We start from the raw sequence: 22,671 nt of genomic DNA, 5'->3' as shown, positions 1-22,671 counted from the left end.
TCTGAAGTGGTAATCGAGGCTGCCGCTCGGAGACTGAGACCCTGCGAGAGCACAAACGAGTGTTTCCAAAAATGTCAAACTCTTCCTGTGTAAGAAACAATGCAACCATGTGAAATGTCAGACTCCTCTCTGACGCTCCGTGCCTAACTCTGCGTTTAAAGCAACAATACACTTTGGCAGGCGCGGCTGTCAAAGATCAAACATCACTTATTTAGAGAATATTAACACCATTATTGAAACATCACAGACTGATGTTTAGAGCTGCACTGCAGATGTTGGGGATTGATCACTTCAAATATTCCTCCAAAGTAACAAGATTTGAACACTGAGCAAATGAACAGCTCCAGAAAGGTGAGACAGAGCATGTTAACGGGCTCTTTTTCTCCTTTACGCTCAGTAATCAAAGTACACCATCTAATCTACTTACAGTAACTAACTGCCTACCTCAGGCACACCTTTTAAAATTCTAGTTGAACCAAAAAAAAAAAACCAAAACACCACTCCAGTTAATACTAGCAATACATGGCTATGAGGGAAGATTTCGCCCAACGCAGAACGAAAAGAATCAACAATTCAAAACCAAAATAAAAGATTCAGCTTTGATCACAAAGCTTTTGCAGAAGTACCTCCGCTCCCCTTTGAGGGTCTAAATCTGAAAGAAGAAAACAAAATGCTGCGTGTGACGCAGACGCCCTCTCAGGAGCAGCACGTCTGGCTCAGCTGTGGGCCACTCTTCCTCTTTCCCTCATTTATTCCTTTTCTTTCTCCTGATGGTTGTGTGGATGACTAGACCGATGCAACTACAGCATATAGATATACATAGTGTTCATCCACAGTCCTCCAGATGTTCAAGAGTTGCCATGGAGACGTGCAGGTGGATTTGCACTCTTGTGGTTGTGGCTTTCTTTAACGGCTTCATGATCCAGTGTCTCTTCTGTGTGTTGTGTGCAGGTAGTGTTTGGAGTTCCTAGCTCTGTGTGTGTGTTGGAGGACTGTGTTGGAGGTAGGTGTTTGTCAGTACAGTAAAGGAGCTTCACGTCACTAATGACGATTGATGTCACACTGGGGACCTGAGCGTGTCATTTGATGTGGTCGTGTGATGGTCCCAGGGTGAAGGAAGAGAAGCTTTGTGTTTGTGTGTTTTTTATGTGTGTGCGCGTGTCTGCGTCTACTCCTACTGCTGCGTGTGTCTATCAGTGTGAGTTGGGCTGCTCCACTTTAAGCCCGACCAGTGATGGAGGCATCTGAACTGCAGCGGAGGAAGAGGACGAGGTGGGAGGAGAACCCCTGAGACTCCCGGAGGAGGTGGTGGTGGCGGTCACTGCGGGCCGGATGAGCGGAGGTGGGGGGTGGTTGTGGGGAGCTCTGTTCTGAAGCGGGCGCGTCTGAAGAGGAGGTGGCTGACGGAGGAGGCTCGGGGGTGCTGAAGGAGGAGCTGGACGCAGCAGCGGGGGAGGCTGGGAGAAAGAGGACGGGGCGTGAGCGGAGGAGGGGGGAGAGGAGCTGCCTGTGGCGTCTGAGGGGGGGTCCTCCATTTTGACCTGAAGGGGGAGGAAAGAGACAGATGGAGGAGCGTCAGGAGGAGGTGCAAACAGGATGTAGAGAGGAACAAAAGCGGTGGGCAGATAAAAACTTTACGTTTTGCAATCGGATGCTGCGTTTGGCTCTGTGTGCTGTCACCGAGTGAGCAAATAGTGTGTCTGTGAGCACAGAGGCCCCGCCCACCTGCTGGTGGGTCGGACAGAGGGGTTACACCGACACCCAGTGTGAGATACATAGGGATGAGTTTGAACTGTGAATCACTCAAAGTTGCATTACGAGGTCTGTCGTTTTAAATCTGTCAGTGAGACACAGGACAGGGTTGGTGGAGATGGCAAAGCTCCCAGTCCTACTACTTCCAAATATTACTGAAGCTACATGTTGCTTTAACATGCTGTTGCATGTCCTACACTCAGTCATGTGCTCTCCTGCAGCACACGTGTTAATCCACCGCTGAAAGTAGTTCCATCAAACTAATAATTATTTACAGAGATACAAATCTGTTTACAGCCTTTGTCGTGTGTTTAATCCTTTATTAAAAAGCAGAAGGTGCAATTAAGATAGAACAGAGGTGTACAGATTCATGTGCAGCACTCACATGCTGACAGCTTTATATTAAATACAAATAATATTCTTACAACCTGCTTCAGTTTCATGTAAAACTTCTCTTAAACAGATTTCACGTGACAACAAAATCTGAAACTCTTACAGGCACCTCTTGGGTATTAACTGTCCTCACCTCCTCCTCCTCTACGCCGCCATCTGTAGCCGTTGCCATCTCCTCACCACTCCTCCTGGGGTCTCTCTGGTCTCGGCTGGTGGCCACTTGCTCCGCCGCCCACTCCCTTAGCACTTCGTCTAGGTTGAAGCGGCGCCGGTAGCTCACGAAGAACGAGCTCACCTGAGCAAGCCGGGGAGAGATGGAGAGTTGGCGAGGAAGAGAATGAGGACAAAGTGATGCCGATCTCAAGGACACAGAGGCGGACGTTAGAGGGGAGAAGACAAATGAAAGCAGGGATAATGGAGATTACAGAGATCCTATAGAGGAAACCGTTAGGCGGAGGATGAAAGGGAAAATGGAAAAGAGATGAAAAGCTGATAGGCAGCTCGCTCAAGTGCACTGCTGGGTGAGGTCAGAATAAGACGAGAGGTGGTCTTCACACACTTTCAACATGTGAGAAAGAGGAAGCTCACCTGAGCCGGAGTCTTAGTCCCGATCACTTCAGCGATGGCGGTGAAGTCTTTACCATAACGCCGGATAGCTGGAAAAGAGAAGTCGGGTTAATGTCCTGCCTGTACCAAGCAGCATATAGCAATCAAAAGCAACAGAGTCAGCCAGCTTCCTCTCGCTCAGTGAGGGGTGTGTGGCAGAGGATGTGAGAGGAGGGACAGGAAGAGTCACGTATGGTGAGCATGTTTACAGTTAACCTCCATCTGAGCTCAGCTGGCTCAGTGCACCTGCTCTTTTCCCGCCCTGACCTGCTTCACTGCACACTTTCAGGGTTTTTGTTTTGTTTTTTCTGTTGGAGCAGCTGTACCACATGGAGGTACAGGTTTTGCTCAAAGGCACACGGGCTGCAGCTGCTAATTTTACCTTCCACTTTTGTGGCTGATACGCTCCTAACAACTTCTGATTTTCTCTCCTCGTGCTCGCTTTTAAAGCTGAAATAATGCACACGATGAACAGACCTGAAGTTTACAGCACTTTCCAGTCCAACTGCACCCTGTAGCTCCATCGTGTCATGAAAAACTGAAACAAACAGGGCTCTCCCCCTATAGACTGTATACTGGTGATGGAGTTAAACGTCAGAACTGAGTAGATTAGAAGTGCCTTAAATTTGCATTCTGTCTAATGACCAGCAGGAGGACTCATCTATGGGCAAAAAGGGCATTTTAGGTCTTAGAGGTATACTGGGAAACAGTCCCTGGTTCCCTTGCGCTTTGACCTCAGTGAGCACTTTCTTAATGAGTTTGAGCTCAAATGCTTGTTTCATACCAAATAAAATGACATAAATTTTTATGTTATGGTCTCCATCAAGGACAAAGCTATAGATTAATTAGGACAACCATTCCCAAAGTCAAGAGTGGTGCAGCCCAGTTAAAAAACAAATTCCCACTAGGCCCACCCAATCCTAAACCTTCATGCTAATCAAAATACAAAACAGAAGTGATGCATTTCCTAGGAAATTTGATCCAAAATCAAACAGTGCAGGCGGTTGGCTATACATGGCTAATATTATTATATTATATGCAAAGTGATGAGGTCAATGTGTGACCCTCCTGTCACTGGGACAAAGACTTCAACACAAGGGTAGAGTAATGAGTAACATCACAACCCAACTACCTCCTATTACCACTAATTTCAAATTGAATTTCTGTTATTACTGCGATCCACCAGGGGGCCTCGGCCCTCACTTTGGGAACGAGCTAATGATAAGTTTTTGTAAGTGCTTCACTCACAGTCAGATCACCCCATACTCATGTCTGTCTTTGAAAGAACTAATATAATGAGGGCAAATACACCCAGAGGCTTCACAATAGGACTTCGTCACTTTTCATGTCAAAATAAAAATAAAATCTCTTTTAGGGGCAAAATTAAGCTTTCTAAACGTTACCATCCCTGAAGACAAAAACTCCCACCAGCATCAGCCCATTGCAAAATATCCAAAAGTAGCTCCTGGAGAAATAATCGAGGAGCTTGTACCGTACCAACACATGAGTACAGGCAGCTCCTGTGTGTGCAGAATATCAATATGAATGTCTAATAAGACATCTGGCTGTGAATGGGAGGCAGGTAGAGGAGAGCTGATGACAAGAGGTGCCTCTTGGAGGGGGAGGAAGCTACAGCCTTCACTCACCCTGCACTGCAAGGAGCTGCTCCTCTGTGGTCCAACGAGAGTTCATCTTAGGGGCAGGCTAGGAGAGAAAGAACTAGAGATTAGAATGAGAGTGAGGTAGGTGGTAGGAAACAAGGGGGGGAGAGAGGGAGGAAGATGGCAGTAAGAGAGCAATGAGCAGGTTAAGACTAGAGTCAGTCCCACGAGGGGTGAAATACTGTCTGGAGGGAGTTGAGGAAGGGCCGCGTGAATAGATGAGGAAAGGAACAAACTGGAGCGAGATCAGGGGAGGAGAAAATTGAATACAGGCAAGAAATGAGGCAGTAAATAAGGGATATGGAAAGGAGGGAAAGGGCATAGAGAGGGGAGTTTCAAGACTTACGTCTGTAGGTCTGGAGCCATCAACACCTTCAGCTAGGCTCTGCTTAAAACTGCTGTTGTTCTGTTTGATAGACTGGACCTGAGACAGAGGAGGGGCAGTGAGGTAGGGTTATTTTTTAGCTGGTAGTTCTTGCAGCTAAAACCTGCTTTGAGAACATTCATGTGCATTTACTCTTTGCATTTATAATCTGATGACCAAAGACATCATTAAATCCACACTGAAAACCCTGGCACCTGTCTCTTGAGTGAAACCAGCTGTGTGTCCAGCTGGCGAATGGTTAGAACTCCAGCATCGTGAGAGGCCGACAGAGACATGATGTCCGCCTGCTCCAGGTGCATGCCTTTGGGTGGCCTGCGGCGAGCTCTGAGCGGGTGGTGTCTGTACTGAGCTCCGATGTTCTCCTTCTTCACTGGACCGGAGCGGCTGGGCGTGGCTTTGTCAGAGCTGGTGCTGCTCGCGTTCTGTTTTGCCGCCTGTGTGCACATCGAATCACAAATATCATTCAAGTGTCAAGGCAGCTCGGTCCTCACCTCACAGAAGTTGTTTCTCTGAATGTGCGCACACACACTTTCTCACCTCTTTCTTGGCATCAATTTCAAAATCACTGTCACTGGCCTGCTCTCCTTCTTCAATCTCATCATTACTGCAAGACAAAAAACATAAATTACACAAAGCACACCAGTGTTTAAACTTTGTGCTGTTTTATTGTTGAAATTTCATCAAACACACGTCTGAAATGCTCTAAAATGTCAGCTGAAAAGACAAGAAATAATATCAGCCTGTCTTATTTATATTCATGAGCCTAGTTTCCCAGGATGCCGCGCTCACTGAGTGTCATTTAACAAAAAAAGTTCTCCAAATGTCAGATCTCAGGTGAGCAGTTGTTTCTCCACGATTGGTGAAGGCATCTCAAACCTGTCATCTTTCTCTCTCTTGTTGATCAGCCTCCTGGCCTGTCGGTCCATGACTGATGTCCTGGTTCTGGTCTTCTTCCAGCTGTAGTAGTACTTTACCAGGCTGGAGATCAGCTTGTCTGGAAGCTACAAACACGAAAAAAAGAAAATTTACTTTTCATCACTCGTTTTAAATATTTAGGGTGGTAAGTGCATGTGTGTCTCTCTCAGTCACGCACCATCTGCTGGATGCGGTGGAAGCTCTTGCCGTGGAAGCTGAAGGCCTGCTCGAACAGCACTTTATCTTCAACTGTCCACTCATCCGGGAAGGGGGTGAAGTTTGCCAGGTCGGCCAGTGAGCGCTCCACGTCGTGTTTGTGCCACAATAACATGCCCAGAGCCTGATGGAGCCAAAAGTCAGGAAACCAGGAAAAGTTTAGGTCAGAAGACAGAAAGAAATATAAACATCTGAGCTTTTGTTTCTGATGCCCTTACCTGCTCCATGTTGTATCCGTGTTTCTCCTTAGCCATGAGGATGTACTCGTCCACTGGAAGAAGATAGAAAAACTGTTAAAATAATACATAATAATCTAAAGATGGTGAAGGAGAATGAAGAGAAGACTAAAAAAATGAATAGGGGGGAGGGGGGGTTGCATAATAACAGAAAACAGAGAGATGAAGAGGAAAAGGGTAAGAGAGAGAAAGACCATAAGTGCACAGGAAGAGACAGTCGAGAGTTTTAATTGCCACCCTCCAGTCAGCATATATCCATTAAACTGAAGGTCAAGTTTTTTAGCTCGCACACATGAATACAAGGTAAGGCAGGTGTGTGGAGCTTACACATAGCATCAGAGAGCTGGCTGTTGGGACACCAGACCAACATGCTCCTCTGGTCCTTCTCACTGTAGCGGGCTGGGCTGTCTGAAAATGGAAACAAACAACACAAAGCGAACACTTAAATCCACACTTTGAGGTTATACATATTTGTCAATCCCTCTTTTACTCGTTCATGTCAACTCCATGTCCCTCCTATCCACCACTTAAGCTCTCTCAATCCCCAGCATCTCTCTTTTCTTATCCATCTACCCATCTTTGCATGTTTCCATCTGGCTAAAGCTCCCTCTTCATCAGCTGAACTCTTTGGGAAGTCAACATTTGTGCACTCCGTACAACAGATTATGCTGGTTTGCCTGCTTGTCCCCTTCTTTGGTACAAGCTGTTGAAGCATGCCGCCGTTCCTCCGTGAAGGTTATGACGACTGTTTCCTCAGCATCAAAACATTTTTCATCTACTCAAGCAAAGCAACAGGGCTCTTTCATGGAGGACACTTAATGTTTTTGAACCTTCTGATTTTGCATTCAATAACACTAAAACACTGACAAATAAGCGTCACTCTGACGTCTGCATTACTGGACAAAGATGACAGCTCCTCGTTTTCCCCTCCAGCCTTCTTTTCATTTTCCTGTTTTTTGTTCTATTGTAAAATGACTCTTTTTGACCTTCACTCCTCTACTAATCTGCATTCATCCGTAGTCTCCTCCACACTTCTCTTCAACCTCTGTGTCTCCTCTTGGAAGGAGACACAGAGGTTATTCCCTCCCTCTCTCTCTTTTTATCGTCAATTTTAATGCCCTCTGTCGTCTCCTTTTGTTGTGCTTTTCTCCCTCCCAGCTCACCTGGTTTGAACTCTGGGATCTGAGCCTGGTAGTCTCCTCCCACTCTGATCATGCTGTCTGCAGAGACAAGCGTACATAAGTTTATATTTCAAGAGCTGCAATGCAGGGCAAAAACATTGTGTAACACACCAGAAAAGGTTCCAAGTTGCAAAACTAAACAAAGTGGATCACACCACTGAACATAAATGCAAACCTCTTGATTTACTAGCCAATCTATGTCCCTACTCCCACCTATGGTTACGAGCTCTGGGTATTGACCAAAAGAATGAGATCGCAGATGCAAACGGTGGAAATGAGCTTTATGTAAAGGATGGCTGGGCTCTCCCTTACAGGAGGAGCTCAGTCATTGGAGAGTGCTTCAGGTATCTCACAAAGATGCCTTCTGGTCAAGTTGTCTAACATCACGCAGTTGTCACTAAAACTTCAAACTAGCATCTGTAACCATAAATTCATTCAGAACGTGTTTACTGAGGAATCTGAACTTCTCTTTTCGCATAAACTTCCATACAACCAGGTGTCTTTTTGGCATAGAAGAGTCTTCAGGGCAGTAGAAAGAATTCATTCAGGCATTTTTGTATTTGTTTCATTTTTTTTAGACACACAGGCTAAATCTAACTTTTAAATATAGTCTTAATGTTCAAAACAAACCAATTTGTTTTTAAATGCATCTATTGTTTATTTTATTATGTATTAATCTATTCGTACATAAGGTCAGCTACATATTTTCTAATTAACCATTAGAACAAAACTGTACTACATTTGTAAAAAATACAGTAAAAAACAAGTGGGGGGAAAACACTGGTATATGAAGAAAACATTTAAATAAAGAAAAACTTCCATGTACAACTTCCATTAATAAATAAGTAAAAACAATAAATAAGATAATCCAGAAATGCCATTTAACATTTTGATATTGTTCACCACCCGACGAAGACGAGCGGGTAGAGCATCGATGGGTGGCAGACATCAGGTAATTATCGCTGCGGTAAAGCTAGCAGGAAACTAGGAAGCTGGAGAATGTGGAAAGCGAGGAGTGAAGAGACTGTGAGAAATGCAGGGAAGCAAACCTGAAGGAGGAAGAGACAGATTACAGGTTCCTCTGGGACAGAGGACAGGAAGGGAGGAGAAGGGGATGATAGAAACATGAGCAGATGGGTGAAATGAATGGAGCCAGAAGGAGCATGATAAAGAAGAAGGATGCTTGATAGAAGGAACAGAGGAGGGAAGAAAGGTAACAGAGAGGAAAACTAGTTGTGTAAAACTGCCATTTCTTATCTTAAAATGGGCTCCTCAAAGATCAACAGGAAGTCAGTGGGTGAAGGAGAGAATGAAGGAAGGAGAGACATATGTGGGCAGAGGACAAGGATGAAGAGAGGGGATGACAGAGAGCACTGCAGCAATGCAATGCATGCAACAGGAACAGCTGGCAAGAAAATGCCTGCAAGTATCAGATGTAGGTTAATGCTCCATGTTAGAACGTTTACCGTGATATCTGATAAATCAAACACTATAACGAAAAGTGTGTACGTGTGTACCGTGAGCATGCTCTTCATCGCTGCTCTCCTCCTCAGAGTGTGGCTGGCTATTCCCGTTGGTTACGGTTTTGGCTCTGCTCCTGGACAGGACCCCAGCCCCCGAGCGCTCCATCACTGAGGGCATGACTGCACACACACAGACACACACATAACATGTCACTAGTTAAAAATCCACCATTCATCAACATTTCTGCCCCAAGCGATTCAATCTCCTATTAAACTATGAGTTATGCCTTGTTTCATTAGTGCACTGGCTGCTATTTGTTTCCACTTGCAACCCTATAAAAACCAACTCACGCTTGTAAAGTAAAATGGGCCCTTATGTTGCCACCTTGGAGGGAATCCCATTATCTACCTGGAGCTGAGTTTATTTTCCAAAAAGCAGCTTTCTATAAAACAACTCATTCAAGACCTCAACTACTTACGATTGAATCTCTAAATGCAAGTTTTCTGCTCAGGTTCTGACTTATCAAGAGCAAATCCCGACTAAATCAACAGGAACAACTTCATCTTCAACAAAAGAGCCAGACTGATTAACCGGAGTCTTCCTTTGTCGCTCCAGCTGATTAAAGATGTCTTCTTGTCTGGGTGGAGCAATACCCACAAACAAACAGAACAGAGGCCTATTTTACCCACTGTTTACAGTTCAAGTGACATGTCAACATCCCATTTTTCCCCAAATGAACATCTGTTATCTCACCGCAGTCGCTCTGTAAGAGCCATCAAGGACACGGCACTGAGCTCTGGACCAATATCTGACAATTTCTTTATGACGCTCAAATAAATAATAATATTAAAGATAAATAATAATAAGCAATTGATCAAATCAGTTTGATTGCAGTTAACATAATCAAGTATTTCTCAGCTAAAAGTTTAACAAGTCACATTTTTAGAGCCATTTACAAAACAAATCCTTTTAGAAAGTCCGCTGTAAAACTCTGCCAACTCAAACATCCAGAGCTACCTGCTGTGTCAACACCTTGTGACAAAGAAGAAGCTGAAAGTAGCTTTCTTTAATCCAACATATAATGATTAGATGAGTGAGTAATTAACTAGATGTGGTCCTACCTTTGTGTCTATTCAGAAAAAAAAAAAAACAGAAAAAAGGGTGAACCAAATTTTAGTTCAATACTGGCACAAAATACTGATATCAATACCAATCCCTTATTTGTTAGGCTGATAATAGCTGGTACCAATATTTTACATATTTGTTTATTTTTTGTAACTTTTATGCATCTTATTTTTGCTACAAGGATGCAAATAGACATTTAAAAAACTGATTTGACACAACAAGTAAATATTATCCACCGAGATGCAAATTTTACTTTCCTATCAGTCAACAAGGCTGCTGTTGGCTGATACCAGTACACCACCCATCTGCTGGTGCAGAAAGGCGCTGGTTGCTACATTGCAAGTAATCACACATAAAGAGAAATCCATTACATGAGCCCCTCCAACAGCAAAGGCAAAGCAAAGGTAAAACCCGTTCAGTGGGGATCTACGTCAACATCAGTAAACAAAGAATATAATCGCTGATGAGAAGAAACATCTACAAACAAATAAATAAATAAGACCCTCCTCTAAGAGACGAAGTGTGATCCACAGCCATTACTATACTATTACATGATATTTGTCGTCTTCTCGATGTCTCTACATCTCTGGGCCAATGAAATATTGCAGAAAGTAGCCTATCTAAACTCCCTCTTCCTCCTCAAGCGCAAACGATAAGAGCCCCTAAAACAATGACTGGCGACACCGGGCACGAGTCCCAGTGCAAACGCACGTTAAAAGGCGCGTGCTTTCATTCACCATCTCACCCGCAACTTCACTTGTCAACTTGAACCGCGGCCAGAACAAAGCATGGACTCGAAGTTGGGTGACCGATGTAGTTACCGTACCCCCGCACAACATACTGAGCCAGTCAAGCCTCTGCGGGGAAACGAGTCGCAACCCTCACGATCCTCGAGATTAAAAACCATACACACCAAACTCAGAGCAGACAATACAAGTGTCTGAAGCTCTCTGGTGGTCTTTGTCTATCGCTGTTCCCGGTGGCCTCGGAAACTACAGCGGCTGCCCCCCGTCCGGCTTCACTGGAAACATCGCCACCTTCAACACATCCCTTCGTCTTTGTCGATATACTCAAGTTTACTTATTTACAAGAGAACTGGCTGCGTGAGACCGCCCCGCTTCACTTTCAGCGAGTTTCGTGGTGGAAGGGGGTGGGGGGAGTGTTGTGGTAGCCTCTATCGCGGTAGCCTCAATCACTGGCAGATTTATCAACCGTTTCAAGAACGAGAGCTATAACTACAACATATTAACTGATAACCTCGACAAGGACTGGATACTCGTAGTAATACATAATACTCAACTACGCGATTACATGCAGGCTTTCCTCTTCTACATCCTTTTCCCTCATATGGCCAGATTTCTAAACTTTTCCTCACTTAAACACAATATTGGGTCATCAGATATGCTTTGCACTGTAGTGAACAATACCACGAGCAATTCGATCGTTTCGTTTTGGGTAATATGTCTAAAATCTATTTAGGTTCTTCACCGCAATTTTTAAGTGGGTAGTCTGATGATGAACACTTTTTGACTCACAGTGGTAAAAGGAAAAACAATAGTACTCCTACAGTGACTAGTCAGGTGCTCATGGCTCGCAAGAGTCAGCACAGGATGACCTTAAAGCGGGGGGGGACATTACATGTTAAAGTTAACATTGTAATAGGCGGACTGTTTTATAATATGTTAAATCCTGAGATCCCACCACTAAAAATAAAAATAAAAAGAGACGACGGACTCGCACCGGGTGATTCTCAAATTTGAGTCCCGTTTACTAGCTTTAAAAAAAATCAATATTTTTAACAGCTTCGTTGTACAGTCATCTGTACGCTGTGTCTCACTTTGAAGTCCTTTTGTTTTCCCCACGCGTACGCTGCTGTTACTACCAACGCTACTGTCTGCTGCTGCCCTGGAGTGAAAAAAAAAACTCGCTCTTTATGTCATAATTGCCCAACTTGCCGGTATGTTTAGGGTCCTTAAACTAAAAATAGTAGCAATTTCCAAGGTCCAAGTCATTCCAAAAGGCTGGAAACTAGAAAATATATATATGACATCTGTCCTCATCACCAAAGTGCAATTTAAGTCTAGCCTAGTTGGTCGCTGGGATGCTAACGTTAGCTAGTTAGCTTGCGGCTAGTACCCTCGCGTTACATTAGTAACGCCAGTAGTTAGAAGTGGAGATAATAGTCACACTGTACCTGTGTTTCGCTTCTCTCCGCTTCCCCGCAGCCAAAACTTCTCCGAGCCTCTGTCTGCAGCTTGCAGTCCCCTCCGAAGCGCTCAAAGGCAATTAGTGTGTCTAAAAAGCCTGAACTCTCGCCTAATTGATGAGCACAGTCACACTACAATGATGAGAACTGCACGGATAGATGGAAGCTGTGAGTGTGTATGTGCGCCGGGAGACGGACAACACCCGGAGAAAAGTGAGGTGGACATCCGCTTGGATGCGTTCGCCTCTCCCAAGCTTAGGAGCCGTTTGGATTGACAAGAAGTAGTCCCTTAACTATTAACTTTATCTCAGTCTTGGTTTTGGATTTTACCTTATGTGCCATGTGTGTGAATTGACTTTTAAGCGTGCTCACGTCAGTGCGCGATACTTAAAATCTTTGTCCTAAAAATATTTTGCCTTTTAAATATGCCTGCCTGATAATTCACGTCTTGATCATTACATCGTTAATGACCTTTAAATGGAAGAGAAACGTGTCGGTATTTCATTTTGTAAAACAATAGGTGTTAGAGAGTCTTAATCCGCTATCTATCAAAATCCCATAAATTAGGGACTACTTGCCAGTGTGTCGGCGGAGGGATTCAGTGCATCTCTGTACTGAGGCAGGCTGTCCAGACTTGCTTGGTGGAGAAAAGGGCAGGAGCGGAGCACAATTGAAACGAGTGTTCGTGCGTGTGCGCGCGCGAGTACGTCAGTATGCGAACGTGTCTTCAGGCGCGTGCGTTACTTTGTGCATAAACTGACAGTGACTCAGATGAATAGCCTCAGTGTGCTCGTTTTTATTTATTTATTTAAAACAGAACAGTTCAAAGAGTTGCGACCTGGATGTGTTTGTGTGCACGAGCCTGTGCGCGTGTGAGTTCACAGGTGGATGAGTGTGTGTGTGAGCAGAATGGGGGATGTTTCAGTGTTAGCTTTAGCAGGAGCTCTCTCACCTGATGCTGGGAATAAACCCACTAACCTTCGCAGTAACACTCTCACAGAAGCCACTGCTCCCGTCACCAGTGCCTGCTGCTGACATGTAACAGCCTGTTACAAACTCCTCCAGCTCTTTCTCTCTTCTTTCTTTCTCTGTGGCATCACCACTTCCTCCTCCTCTTCCTCCTCTCACTTCTCACCTTATCTCCTCACTGCTGCTCTCTCTCTCTTTTTCCATTTCCTTGTTTTTGCTCCTGTTTCTTCTTCACTACTTTACCCCCTTTCTCTCCTGCCTTCCTTCCTCCCCCTCTCCCTCTTCCTTCCTAAATATCTGCCCTAATTCTCCTTCTCCTCCCCCCTCATCTCTTGTCTTCTCTCTGTGCCCCCTCCCTGTTTTTTCTCCTCCTTCCTCTCCCTTCCTCTCCCCCTTCCTCTCTCCATTTCCTCCCCTCTTCTGCTCTTCCACATCCTCCTCACCCCTTTACCTTCCAGTAATGACTCTTTTCCTGTCTTTCTCCCTTCCCCTCCTTCCTTCTCTTCAGCCTCCTCCTTACCCTCTTCCTCTCCCCTGTGTCTCCCTCTCATGTCGCTTGCAGTTTTCAACTCTGTGTGTGCGTACGTGCAAATTCTTCCCCTCCCCCATCAGTTTCGCTTCGCTCTTTTCTAACCCCCCCTCCCCTCCCCTGCTCCTCTTCTTCCTCCCTCCCTCTTCTTCCTCCCTCTCCAGTCTCATTTACACCCTTTCCACCTCCTCTACCCTCCTTTCCTCTCCCCTGGTGTCTCCCTTCCCTCCTCTCCTCTCATTAGTCAGTGTCCATAACTCACCCCTCCACTCCACTGTCTCTCCTCGTGCTCAGTCCTCCAGTCCCTAACACATCCTCACTAATGAACAACTGCTATATTTCTCCCCTCAGCCCTTCTCCCCTTACCCGTCCTCCTCCCTTTTCTCTCTGTCCTTTCCTCTCCTCATCCTCAGTCCTCCCCTCCACTTGTCACTCCATCTCCCCCCACCACCTTCCCTCCTCTTCGCGCTCGGTTTCTCTTCGATCTCTCAGAGCCGAGTGTACCTCCTACTCTCTTTTTTAGCTCACTCTTTCTTCCACCTCCTCCCCCCCCACCCCCCCCCCACCCCACACACAGACACACACCCAAGCTCTCCACTTGTCTCATTTCTCCTCCTAGCCCGTCTATCTGTCAGTCTGTGTGCTCTTCTCTCTTCCATTGAGGCAAAACGTGTCTCCCGTACTATCTCCCCAAGTCTTCAGTCCCCCTCCTCCCCCTGACTCCCATCCCTCCATCTATTCCTCCTTTGACTCCCCCGAGTCTCTCTGATCTCAAGAGATGCAAGGTGTAGAATCAGATGCGATAGAAAGGATTCTTCCTGCCGAGGTTGGTTGTAGCTGCCGTTGTACTGGAGGACCACTGAATGTTTCTGCTCGTTTTAGTGCCACGGTGAAATGCGATGAGGCCTCATCGGTTTGCGACAGAAATGGATCAGGGTATGTAAATTCAAGCTGAGTTTAAAAGGACAATAACATCACTGGAGTGTCTGCTGCACAGCTCGGCCTGCTGTATATCTGCAATGTCATCGTGTGCACAAGAAATTAGGAACTCTTGCATAATAGATATGCAGCCGTGTCTCAAGGCCTCATCACTTTTACCTTTTTTTCCCCTGTAAAGCACTCTCTGCTTACAGATCAGGTGTTAATTTCCTGAGGCTCTGTGCTCAGCATGTAGTGCTCAAACCCCCACAAGTAGGTTCCAGGCCTTAGTATAAACTGTGATACAACAAGATGAACTTAAAAAGACACACGCAGAAGCACTAACACTGACATCCATTATCAGCCATGTTAGGAGCATGACTGCACTCAGCAGATTTAGTGTCAGTATTGACTGATGCAAAACTCCAGTCTGATGCCGGTGGAAATTAGTCACCAAAGATAGTCAGGATCCCTGCTTTGGGGCATAATTTACTGAAAAACTGCACAAAAACACAACATTCAGTTTTTGAGACACCTTTCTTACGGTCAAAAGCGTTGTTAAGGTGGAAAAAATGGATTTAGCCTCCTTGGTTTATCAGCTTAACTCAGAGGTAGTTTATCCAGTACCAGTCACAAACTGTAGCTTAAGGCTAGAAAGCTGCAAAAGGGTGCAACTCATCCAAACCCTTAAAATAAAAAAAAGTAAAAAAAATAACACAAAAAGCATCATGGCCAGCTTTTGACTCTTACGTGGCTCACACAGTTTAATAATATTAGCATATTTAGAGAACAGAACGATCCAGCCACTGTTCATGCACTCTTAGAAGTTGAAGAGCCTCAGGCAATCTCTTAGGTTTCCTCATTTTTTGGGTAATATTGACTTTTTTCAACTAAAAAAAAAAACACCCTAAAGTTTACCCAGTAACAGCTGGGATCTGGGATTGGTTGTGTTTTTGAGGTCTGGATTCTTGTTTAATGCTGTTAATATGTCACTTTCTGCTTAACATCTGTTGTTGCTTTATTTGAGTTGGGTTTTTTATAACACTCTTTAGGATTTGACTTCCTGCTTGGGCTTTGTCAGTCTTGTGAGTCACTTCAGGTTTGTAATATTTTTACGTTTTGTTTTCTCCCTCGATTCTGTTATTCGATCCTCCCCAGGGTTTCTCTGAGTCATGTTTAATCTGGGGTTTCTTGTTTGCATCTACTGTCTGTCTTTAGTTTCATGTTTTAGTTTGGTAACATCTTTTCTTTTATTCTCTGGTATTGAATTTTATTTCCAGATTGTCAGATTGCCTTGATTAGTTTAAACTTTGTCTCTTTCCGTCTTATTTCCAAGCCCCAGTGTATCGTCTGTGTGTATTTACAGTCCTGTCCTTCCTCTTAGTCTTTTTCATATAGCATCAGTGTATCTTCCCAGGTGAATTTTCTCTTTTTCTGGCTTCTTATGAAGATTGTGGGTTTCTTTTGGTTCCTTTTTGGACTTTGCTTTTAGCCCTAATTTCCTTCGGGATTAATAAAGTATTCTGATTCTGACAAATTAAAGTTTGCTTTTGAGTCTTTTGTTCATTTCAAACTTTACACCTTAGCTGTCCAGCACATTTTTTACTTAAAAGCTCTAGTACATATTGACACGTTTACTTCTACTTATTCAGCTTTGTAGCCTAAATTGCAGTGTAAAGCACTGGGTCAGTAAGCACTATTGCTAATAAATCTGTTGGATTATTAACTATAACGTCACCAAAGCTGATGCAACTCAAATCAAGCACAACAAATCCCTTTGAGTCACAGTAAGCCGGTGATGCCATTTTGGCATCTTTTGTTGAAAAATGGTGGGTTGTCCTTTAAAAAAAAAAAAAAAATAGAGATACAGCCTGGTACAAGGGCCTCCAGGGCTCTGAAGAGGTACAGTTAGTGACTGTCAGGGCGCGACCCAGCATTTTGAGTTTATTTTGTATGCCTGATTTCTTATGATGTATTAGAGTAATGGTAAGTTCTAGTGTTATTATTAGCATGTCTTACACTGAAAAAAGGGATTGGCCAGCTCTTGGATTTATGTAAGCAACTTGCGTGTATTTAACACAATTGCCTCATGGTTTAAAGTTAAGTGTAACTATATAGTGTAAAAACTACATGATATGCAGAGCGGGTAGATTAAATTGTTCATATCATGTTCGAGTGAAGTAAGTCAATGATATAGCAATGTTAAATCTCGCGACACTGCACGGGATTTCAGTCTTGCACTCTTTGGATCGTGGTTTGAGGAAGGCATCCATCTCAGTCAAGTCGAACAGCCACCTCTACTTTTTTTGGTATACCGAAAGAAGTAAATTGGGTGGTTGTTACATTAAAAAAGTCTACTTTGTAATTTGAACACAAAATTTTCATGTTTCTATCTTGAACGTAATAAAATCATGTAGGATCTGTACGAAATTCAACAACTTAATTTGTTCTTGTGGAGATGACATGATACAATCTAGTAAGAGTGGTTAGTTGCTGGACTCATGAAATTAACAAGATCACATGAGATTTCTAACTGCGGGAAAATCACTGGAGTAATAAGAGGCAGACAACTACACACACACAAAGTGTATGCTATTGCTTTTTATTGTGGTTTAACCTGTCAAGGACAAAAACGTACAGAAAATTCTGCATCAAGCCTTGCAATCATAGCTTTCCTACTTTTGTCAACCCTGGATTGGCGACATGGTGGTTAGCGCCGTTGTTTCACAGTAAGCAGGTCCTGGGTTCAAATCCACAATCTGGCTAGTTTGCACTGGTTTGTCTCTGGGTATTCTGGTGTCCTCCCACAGTTAAAAGTCATGCAGTTATTAGAGTTAACTTATTGTGATTCTAAATTCACCGTGAATGCAACCAGGAAAAAGACAGGAGGATGTTAGTTGTTGTAGATCCATTCAACTTTTATGATAACCAGACTCTGGACTTTTTTGAACATTATGTAATATGAAGACAACATGTAGTATTTAAGTAATCAAGTAGTACTGTGGTAAAGGTTATTGAATAGTGTTGAAATAAAATGACAAAATTGTGAAGGATTAAAATATTCCAAGAGCTCAACTTACTTAATCTAAACATGTTTCAATCACGTTTTATGAACACAAAATGCACAGGTTTATTGACTATGAATAAGTTGTGTTGATTTAACTCAGTTGTTTAAGTTTCTGCCAAAGCAAAATGTTTGTGTGCAACCAATGTCCACTATTGAATCAAGTAAATCCAACATGGCCTTTTTTTCAGTGTAATTAGGTTTTGTTTAGTTAAAGTTTCATCCATGATCCCTTCTGTTGTTTTCTGTTTCCTGTGTAAGTCTCTTGTCCTCTATATGTGATTTTTAGTTATGTCTGTGCCTCGTTCCCATTATCTGGTTCCATGTTCCTCTCCTTGTGTATCATTCTGTCTCCCCAGTCTGTTATACCTTTCATGTCTGTGTTTTCCATGTCATATTGTCAAGCTCGTGTCGTCACAGTTTTCGTCTCATTATGTTTGCTGTTTTATTTTGACAGTCTCGTGTTTCCATGTTCAGTGTGTATAGTTTTGTTTCCCTTGTGTTAATTTGTGTCAGCTATGTTCCTCATGTGTTTCCACTTCCCTCATTACCGTTCTGTGTATTTAAGTCCTGTCTTCCTTTGTTCGGTCTCAGGTTGTCTGTTGAGTTCTCGTCATATTTCCAGGTTTTTTCATGTTCAGGTTTTTATCATGTTCAAGGTTTTGTTCTTTGTCTCTTCTGTTTAGCATTTAGTTGTTCCCAGTTTAGTTCTGGTTAGTTTAGCCTCAGTGTGTAACTGCTTTTTGTTTTGTACCTTTTCCCAGCCACAATTAAACGGCTCGACTTTTGTTAAATTATAATTTTGTTCCAAGTGTCTGCATTTGGGTCCTCCTCCTCCCTCCATATGGTCTGCCAGTGCAAACCGTGACAAGTGATGTTCATCGGGTTGTCAGTAAAAGTTCTTTAAGGGATGATATAATCGGTAGCCACAGCAATCTTAGAAGCAATCTAACACTCTGAGGTCCTAACATTACTGAAAAAAATCTTAATTATCAGGGGGTTGTTTAAATAACAATGTTAATATGTAATAATCACTTTTTTTGATAAACAGACATTGTTACCAGAGTTATGCTCTTATATGAAACTGAGCTTTGATGAGTTTTATCAAAATTCTGTTTATTAGGTATCCAATCAAATGGCACTTCTTTACATTTCAGAGGTGTTGGATCCACATACACTCAGTGGACATTTTATTAGGTACACCTTGCTAGCACTGGGCTGGATCCTCTTTTGCCTTCAAAGCTGATCCAATAAGGTGCTTGAAACATTCCTGAGATTTTGCTCCATATTGACCTGACAGTATCGCACAGTTGCTGCAGATTTGTCAGCTGTGCATCCATAATGTGAATTTGTCGGTGACTAGTGACTTGTCATGTTCAAGAAACCAGTTGCGGATGATTTGATCTTCGTGATGCGGTGCGTTATCCTGCTGGAAGCAGCCATCAGAAGATGGTACAGTACATGGTGGTCATAAAGGGATGGGCATCTTCAGCAACAATGGCTGTGGTGTTTAAACAATGTTCAGTTTGTACTAAGGGCCCAAAAGTGTGCTAAGAACACATCCCTAACACCATTACACCACCAAAAGTCTGAACTATGATACAAGGCAGGCTGGACCCAGCCTTTCATGTCATTTTGTGCTAAATCTCATTGTTTGAGCAGAAATTGGGACTCATCAGACCAACACCATTTTTCCTCTATTGTCCAATTTTAGTGTGAATTGTACCCTCATTATCTTGTTCTTAGCTAACAGGATTGATGTTAGGTGTGGTTTTCTGCTGCTATAATCGATCTGCTTCAAAGTTCGATGTGTTATGTGTTTAGAGATGCTCTGCATGGCTTGGGTGCAGTGAGTGCCTGTTTGAGTTACTGTTGCCTTCCTACCTGCTTGAAGGAGTCTGGCCAGAGAACTGCTGCTCGCTGGATATTTTCTGTTTTTTGCACCGTTCTCTGTAAACTCTACAGTATATTGTGGGGGGAAATCCCAGCAGACCAGCTCTTTCTGAAATATTCAGATGATCTATCTAGCACCAACAACCATGCCACCTTCAAAGTCACTTAAAATCACCTTTCTTCCCCATCCTACAGCATATAGACATCTTGACGATGTCTATATGCCTAAACGCACTGAGGTGCTTCCACGTGACAGCCGATCAGACATTCGCATTAACAATTAATCGGGTGGAGAATAATAAAAACAAATCTGGTGAGAGTAGCCTGAAAATAAATAAAACGTTAAATATTCCCAGTGAATAGAGATAGACGTGTGATTCTGGAGGCAGATATCAGATATTTCAGGTCAAATATGGATCCTGTGCTGCATTTTTAACAGTGAGACAGCCACGAACTGGATATCGAGTCTCTCTTTTTCAGTTCTACGCTGCAGAGCTCTCTGTGCTGAAAGAGGCCTCGTTCTCATCCACCATTCTCCTTCAGTCCTTTCCACACTGCATCTGTTGATTCCCTCTCTCATCCTCCTCCCCTCTGCTTCTCTGTGTCTCCCTGCTGCCTCATCTTTCACCTCTCTCCTCCTCATCCTTTCTCTTCTATCTTCATTTACTTTGCTCTTCACCCTTTCAAGTTTGGTCTCATCTGTCCTTGTCTTGATATTCTTGGTTTGTGCCTGTCTATATATCTATGTATGTATGCACAGAGCATTACTGAGCTTCACAGTTGTGCGCGTGAACGTTTATATATATATATATATGTGTGGGTGGTAGTGGGAGGGGGGGCAGCTTGCTTTTTAGTATCCCCTCATATGCTGGTCTCTGTGCATATTTAAAGACAAAACAAAAGAAAATGTAGTCGAATAGTTTCTGTTCAGGTCCTGTTTATAATTCTGTGTTTCTGCCGTGGCTATGCATCCAAAAATAAAAGAAGACCTGCTTGTTACAGTGAGTATGGGGCCTCAGTAGGCTTTGTCGCGCCCCCTACTGACACATGAAAGAAATAGTTTTTCTACTAACAGCCAAGAGACAGATTCCCTGAAGACAAAAGACTGTGGGCGGGGTTTAGAGACTGGGCCATCTGCGCTGGGGAGGTTACTGAGAGAGAGAAAACCCCCCATACACAGGGCCTTTATTTGCATTATGGAAAAGTGGGTGGGCTTGTGTCGGTGGCCATTTCATATCCCACCAAACCAAGAATTCCCAGAGTCAACAATCCAGAGTCTAATAATTAACCCTTTTGTTTTGGGCTGGCCTTATTCTAGTCAACGCCAACATGTGGAAAAGTACTGAGGCGGCGACCCTTCAGTCGGCTTCAAAACGTCTGATCAATGAGATTAAAATTTATTTGGAAAGGCAGTTCATGGTATTAAGAATTACTTCACCACCCTTTACTCACCAGTATGATGTCATAAACTACAAATACTGATAAACAGAGTCTTTTGGGATTTGAGAGCGTATGCTCCAGATATAGAAGAGCTGATCATAGATGATATGTAACCATAGTTAACAGCTGAAGACCCTTACATTTAGCAAAAACCCAGTACACAATCAGTACCCCAAACTGTTCATATGTACAGGAAACACTGTAGTTAACCTGCAAAATGTGGAAGCTTGCTCAAAACCTTTTATTCTCGTCTCAAATGAACTTTTAACAATAATAAAGGAGTGTCATCACTGACATCGAATGCCTACTGCACCAGATTATTATTTTTCTGAGGAGAATGTTGCTACTGTGCCCCAAAGTGAAAACTCTCCACATGCTGAACTCATGAGGACAAGGTTTTACTTGAGAATTAAGAGGAATTTGTATATGTGTTTGTGATCCAAATAGATTGTTTCCTCTCAGCAGAGAAGTAGCAGTCTGTGGAAATCATCACATGCACATTATGTCGTCTGCAGAGCCCCCAGGTGAAAGTCAGAAGTATTTAAAACAAGCAGCTTTTGCACATTTTTTGCTAAAAATGTTGATGTTCTCAATTCTGAAGCAGCTTTTCCCTTTTTTTTTTTCACTTTAAATGCAGCGTTGCCAGGATAGTTAATCATCTGTCAAGATTTATTTTTTAGTGTAACTAAAGAAAGTCACTTTCACCAAAATCCCAAATTATTTCAGCGATGTGTAAACCAATGTGTTTAAACTGTGAGGAGATGAAGTCAGAATCATGCAGGATTTCCTGAGTGAATATTCTTCAGGTGCTGATTTCACTGGCATGTTTACTTTGTACATCTTGATGCATTCTCAATCATCCAGGTAAGTAAATCTCCAAAAGTTGATTCTGTTCATCTGGTCGTAGCGTTTTGTGGGAGAAACGTTTCATCACTCGCCCAAGTGACTTCTTCAGTCTCAGGTTTAGTTTATACAAAGCACCCTTACACTGTGAGGGGAATACTTTTCCCTCAGTGGTCACACATTATAATCAACTACAGTTACAATGACAGGAAAAAACAACAACTTTATTTGTTGTTTATTTGTTGGAGGATTCATCTGTCAGGATCTTAGATGTCAGCTGCACAATAATACCACCTTTAATTTCTGGGACATCAGTCTTTAAAGTCAAAAGTCTTATTAATGTGGAAAACACAACACAAATATTGCATTTGCTTAAAAACAATACTTCTACTTTGCCCACATGTAAACTGTAGACAGTATATTAAGTCACTTGTGTTAATGTCTTAAAACATTTCCAAACAATAACAATGAAAAATCCTCAGTTTGAATGAAACGCCGTGAAGCATTTCTTATGTTTTCGATAACTTTAAACGCAATTTGAGAACGAAGCCAAAGCAACAGCGAAAAACTGCAACAAGCAGGAACCTGCATATAAATATTTTACCAGGGCTACCGTCTGCCCATGGATGAGGAGCCAGTATGTGTGGCGGTGAGAGGCATCAGAATATAGGAAGATGCAGACGAGTGCCGCATACATAGCAGTCCCTCCCTGATATTTTTCAAGGGAGATAACTGAGAGTGTGTGGTTACGTGGAGCGACAGGCTGTGACTCTGAGTACTGGGTATTTAACACCTAGTGGGGTTGTCACCTTGAAGTTGGTCCAGAGAGTCGTTGACCCACCCTCTGTCATCATGCGAGTCGTTACAGTTCACAG

The 22,671-nt window shown here is 43.2% G+C and overlaps 1 protein-coding gene across 1 annotated transcript; it reads right to left on the bottom strand.

The window, feature by feature from the left end:
* Nucleotides 1–1,193: 1,193 nt before the first annotated feature.
* Nucleotides 1,194–8,986, bottom strand: rcor2 (REST corepressor 2). Its single transcript, XM_085351020.1, has 13 exons — nt 8,863–8,986; nt 7,328–7,384; nt 6,492–6,572; nt 6,147–6,199; nt 5,891–6,052; nt 5,674–5,798; nt 5,335–5,401; nt 4,992–5,231; nt 4,759–4,836; nt 4,398–4,455; nt 2,734–2,801; nt 2,279–2,440; nt 1,194–1,541 (listed from the first exon to the last, which is right to left on the bottom strand). The coding sequence occupies exons 1-13, from the start codon at nt 8,984–8,986 to the stop codon at nt 1,194–1,196; spliced, it is 1,623 nt and encodes a 540-aa protein (XP_085207146.1).
* Nucleotides 8,987–22,671: the final 13,685 nt, after the last annotated feature.

The sequence above is a fragment of the Diplotaxodon limnothrissa genome, linkage group LG3, assembly GCF_057381915.1.
Source record: "Diplotaxodon limnothrissa isolate DT_005_m linkage group LG3, D_limnothrissa_male_GT1.1, whole genome shotgun sequence".
Lineage (NCBI taxonomy): Eukaryota > Metazoa > Chordata > Actinopteri > Cichliformes > Cichlidae > Diplotaxodon > Diplotaxodon limnothrissa.
Note: the sequence above shows the minus strand (reverse complement) of the source record. Positions and strands in the feature narration are given on the sequence as shown.

Coding starts and splice junctions, on each gene's coding strand:
- rcor2 (XM_085351020.1), bottom strand. CDS start 8,986: ATGCCCTCAGTGATGGAGCGCTCGGGGGCTGGGGTCCTGTCCAGGAGC. Junction 5,799..5,890: donor TCCACCGCATCCAGCAGATG/GTGCGTGACTGA, acceptor TCGTGTTTGTAG/CTTCCAGACAAGCTGATCTC. Junction 5,232..5,334: donor AAATTGATGCCAAGAAAGAG/GTGAGAAAGTGT, acceptor ATGTGCACACAG/GCGGCAAAACAGAACGCGAG.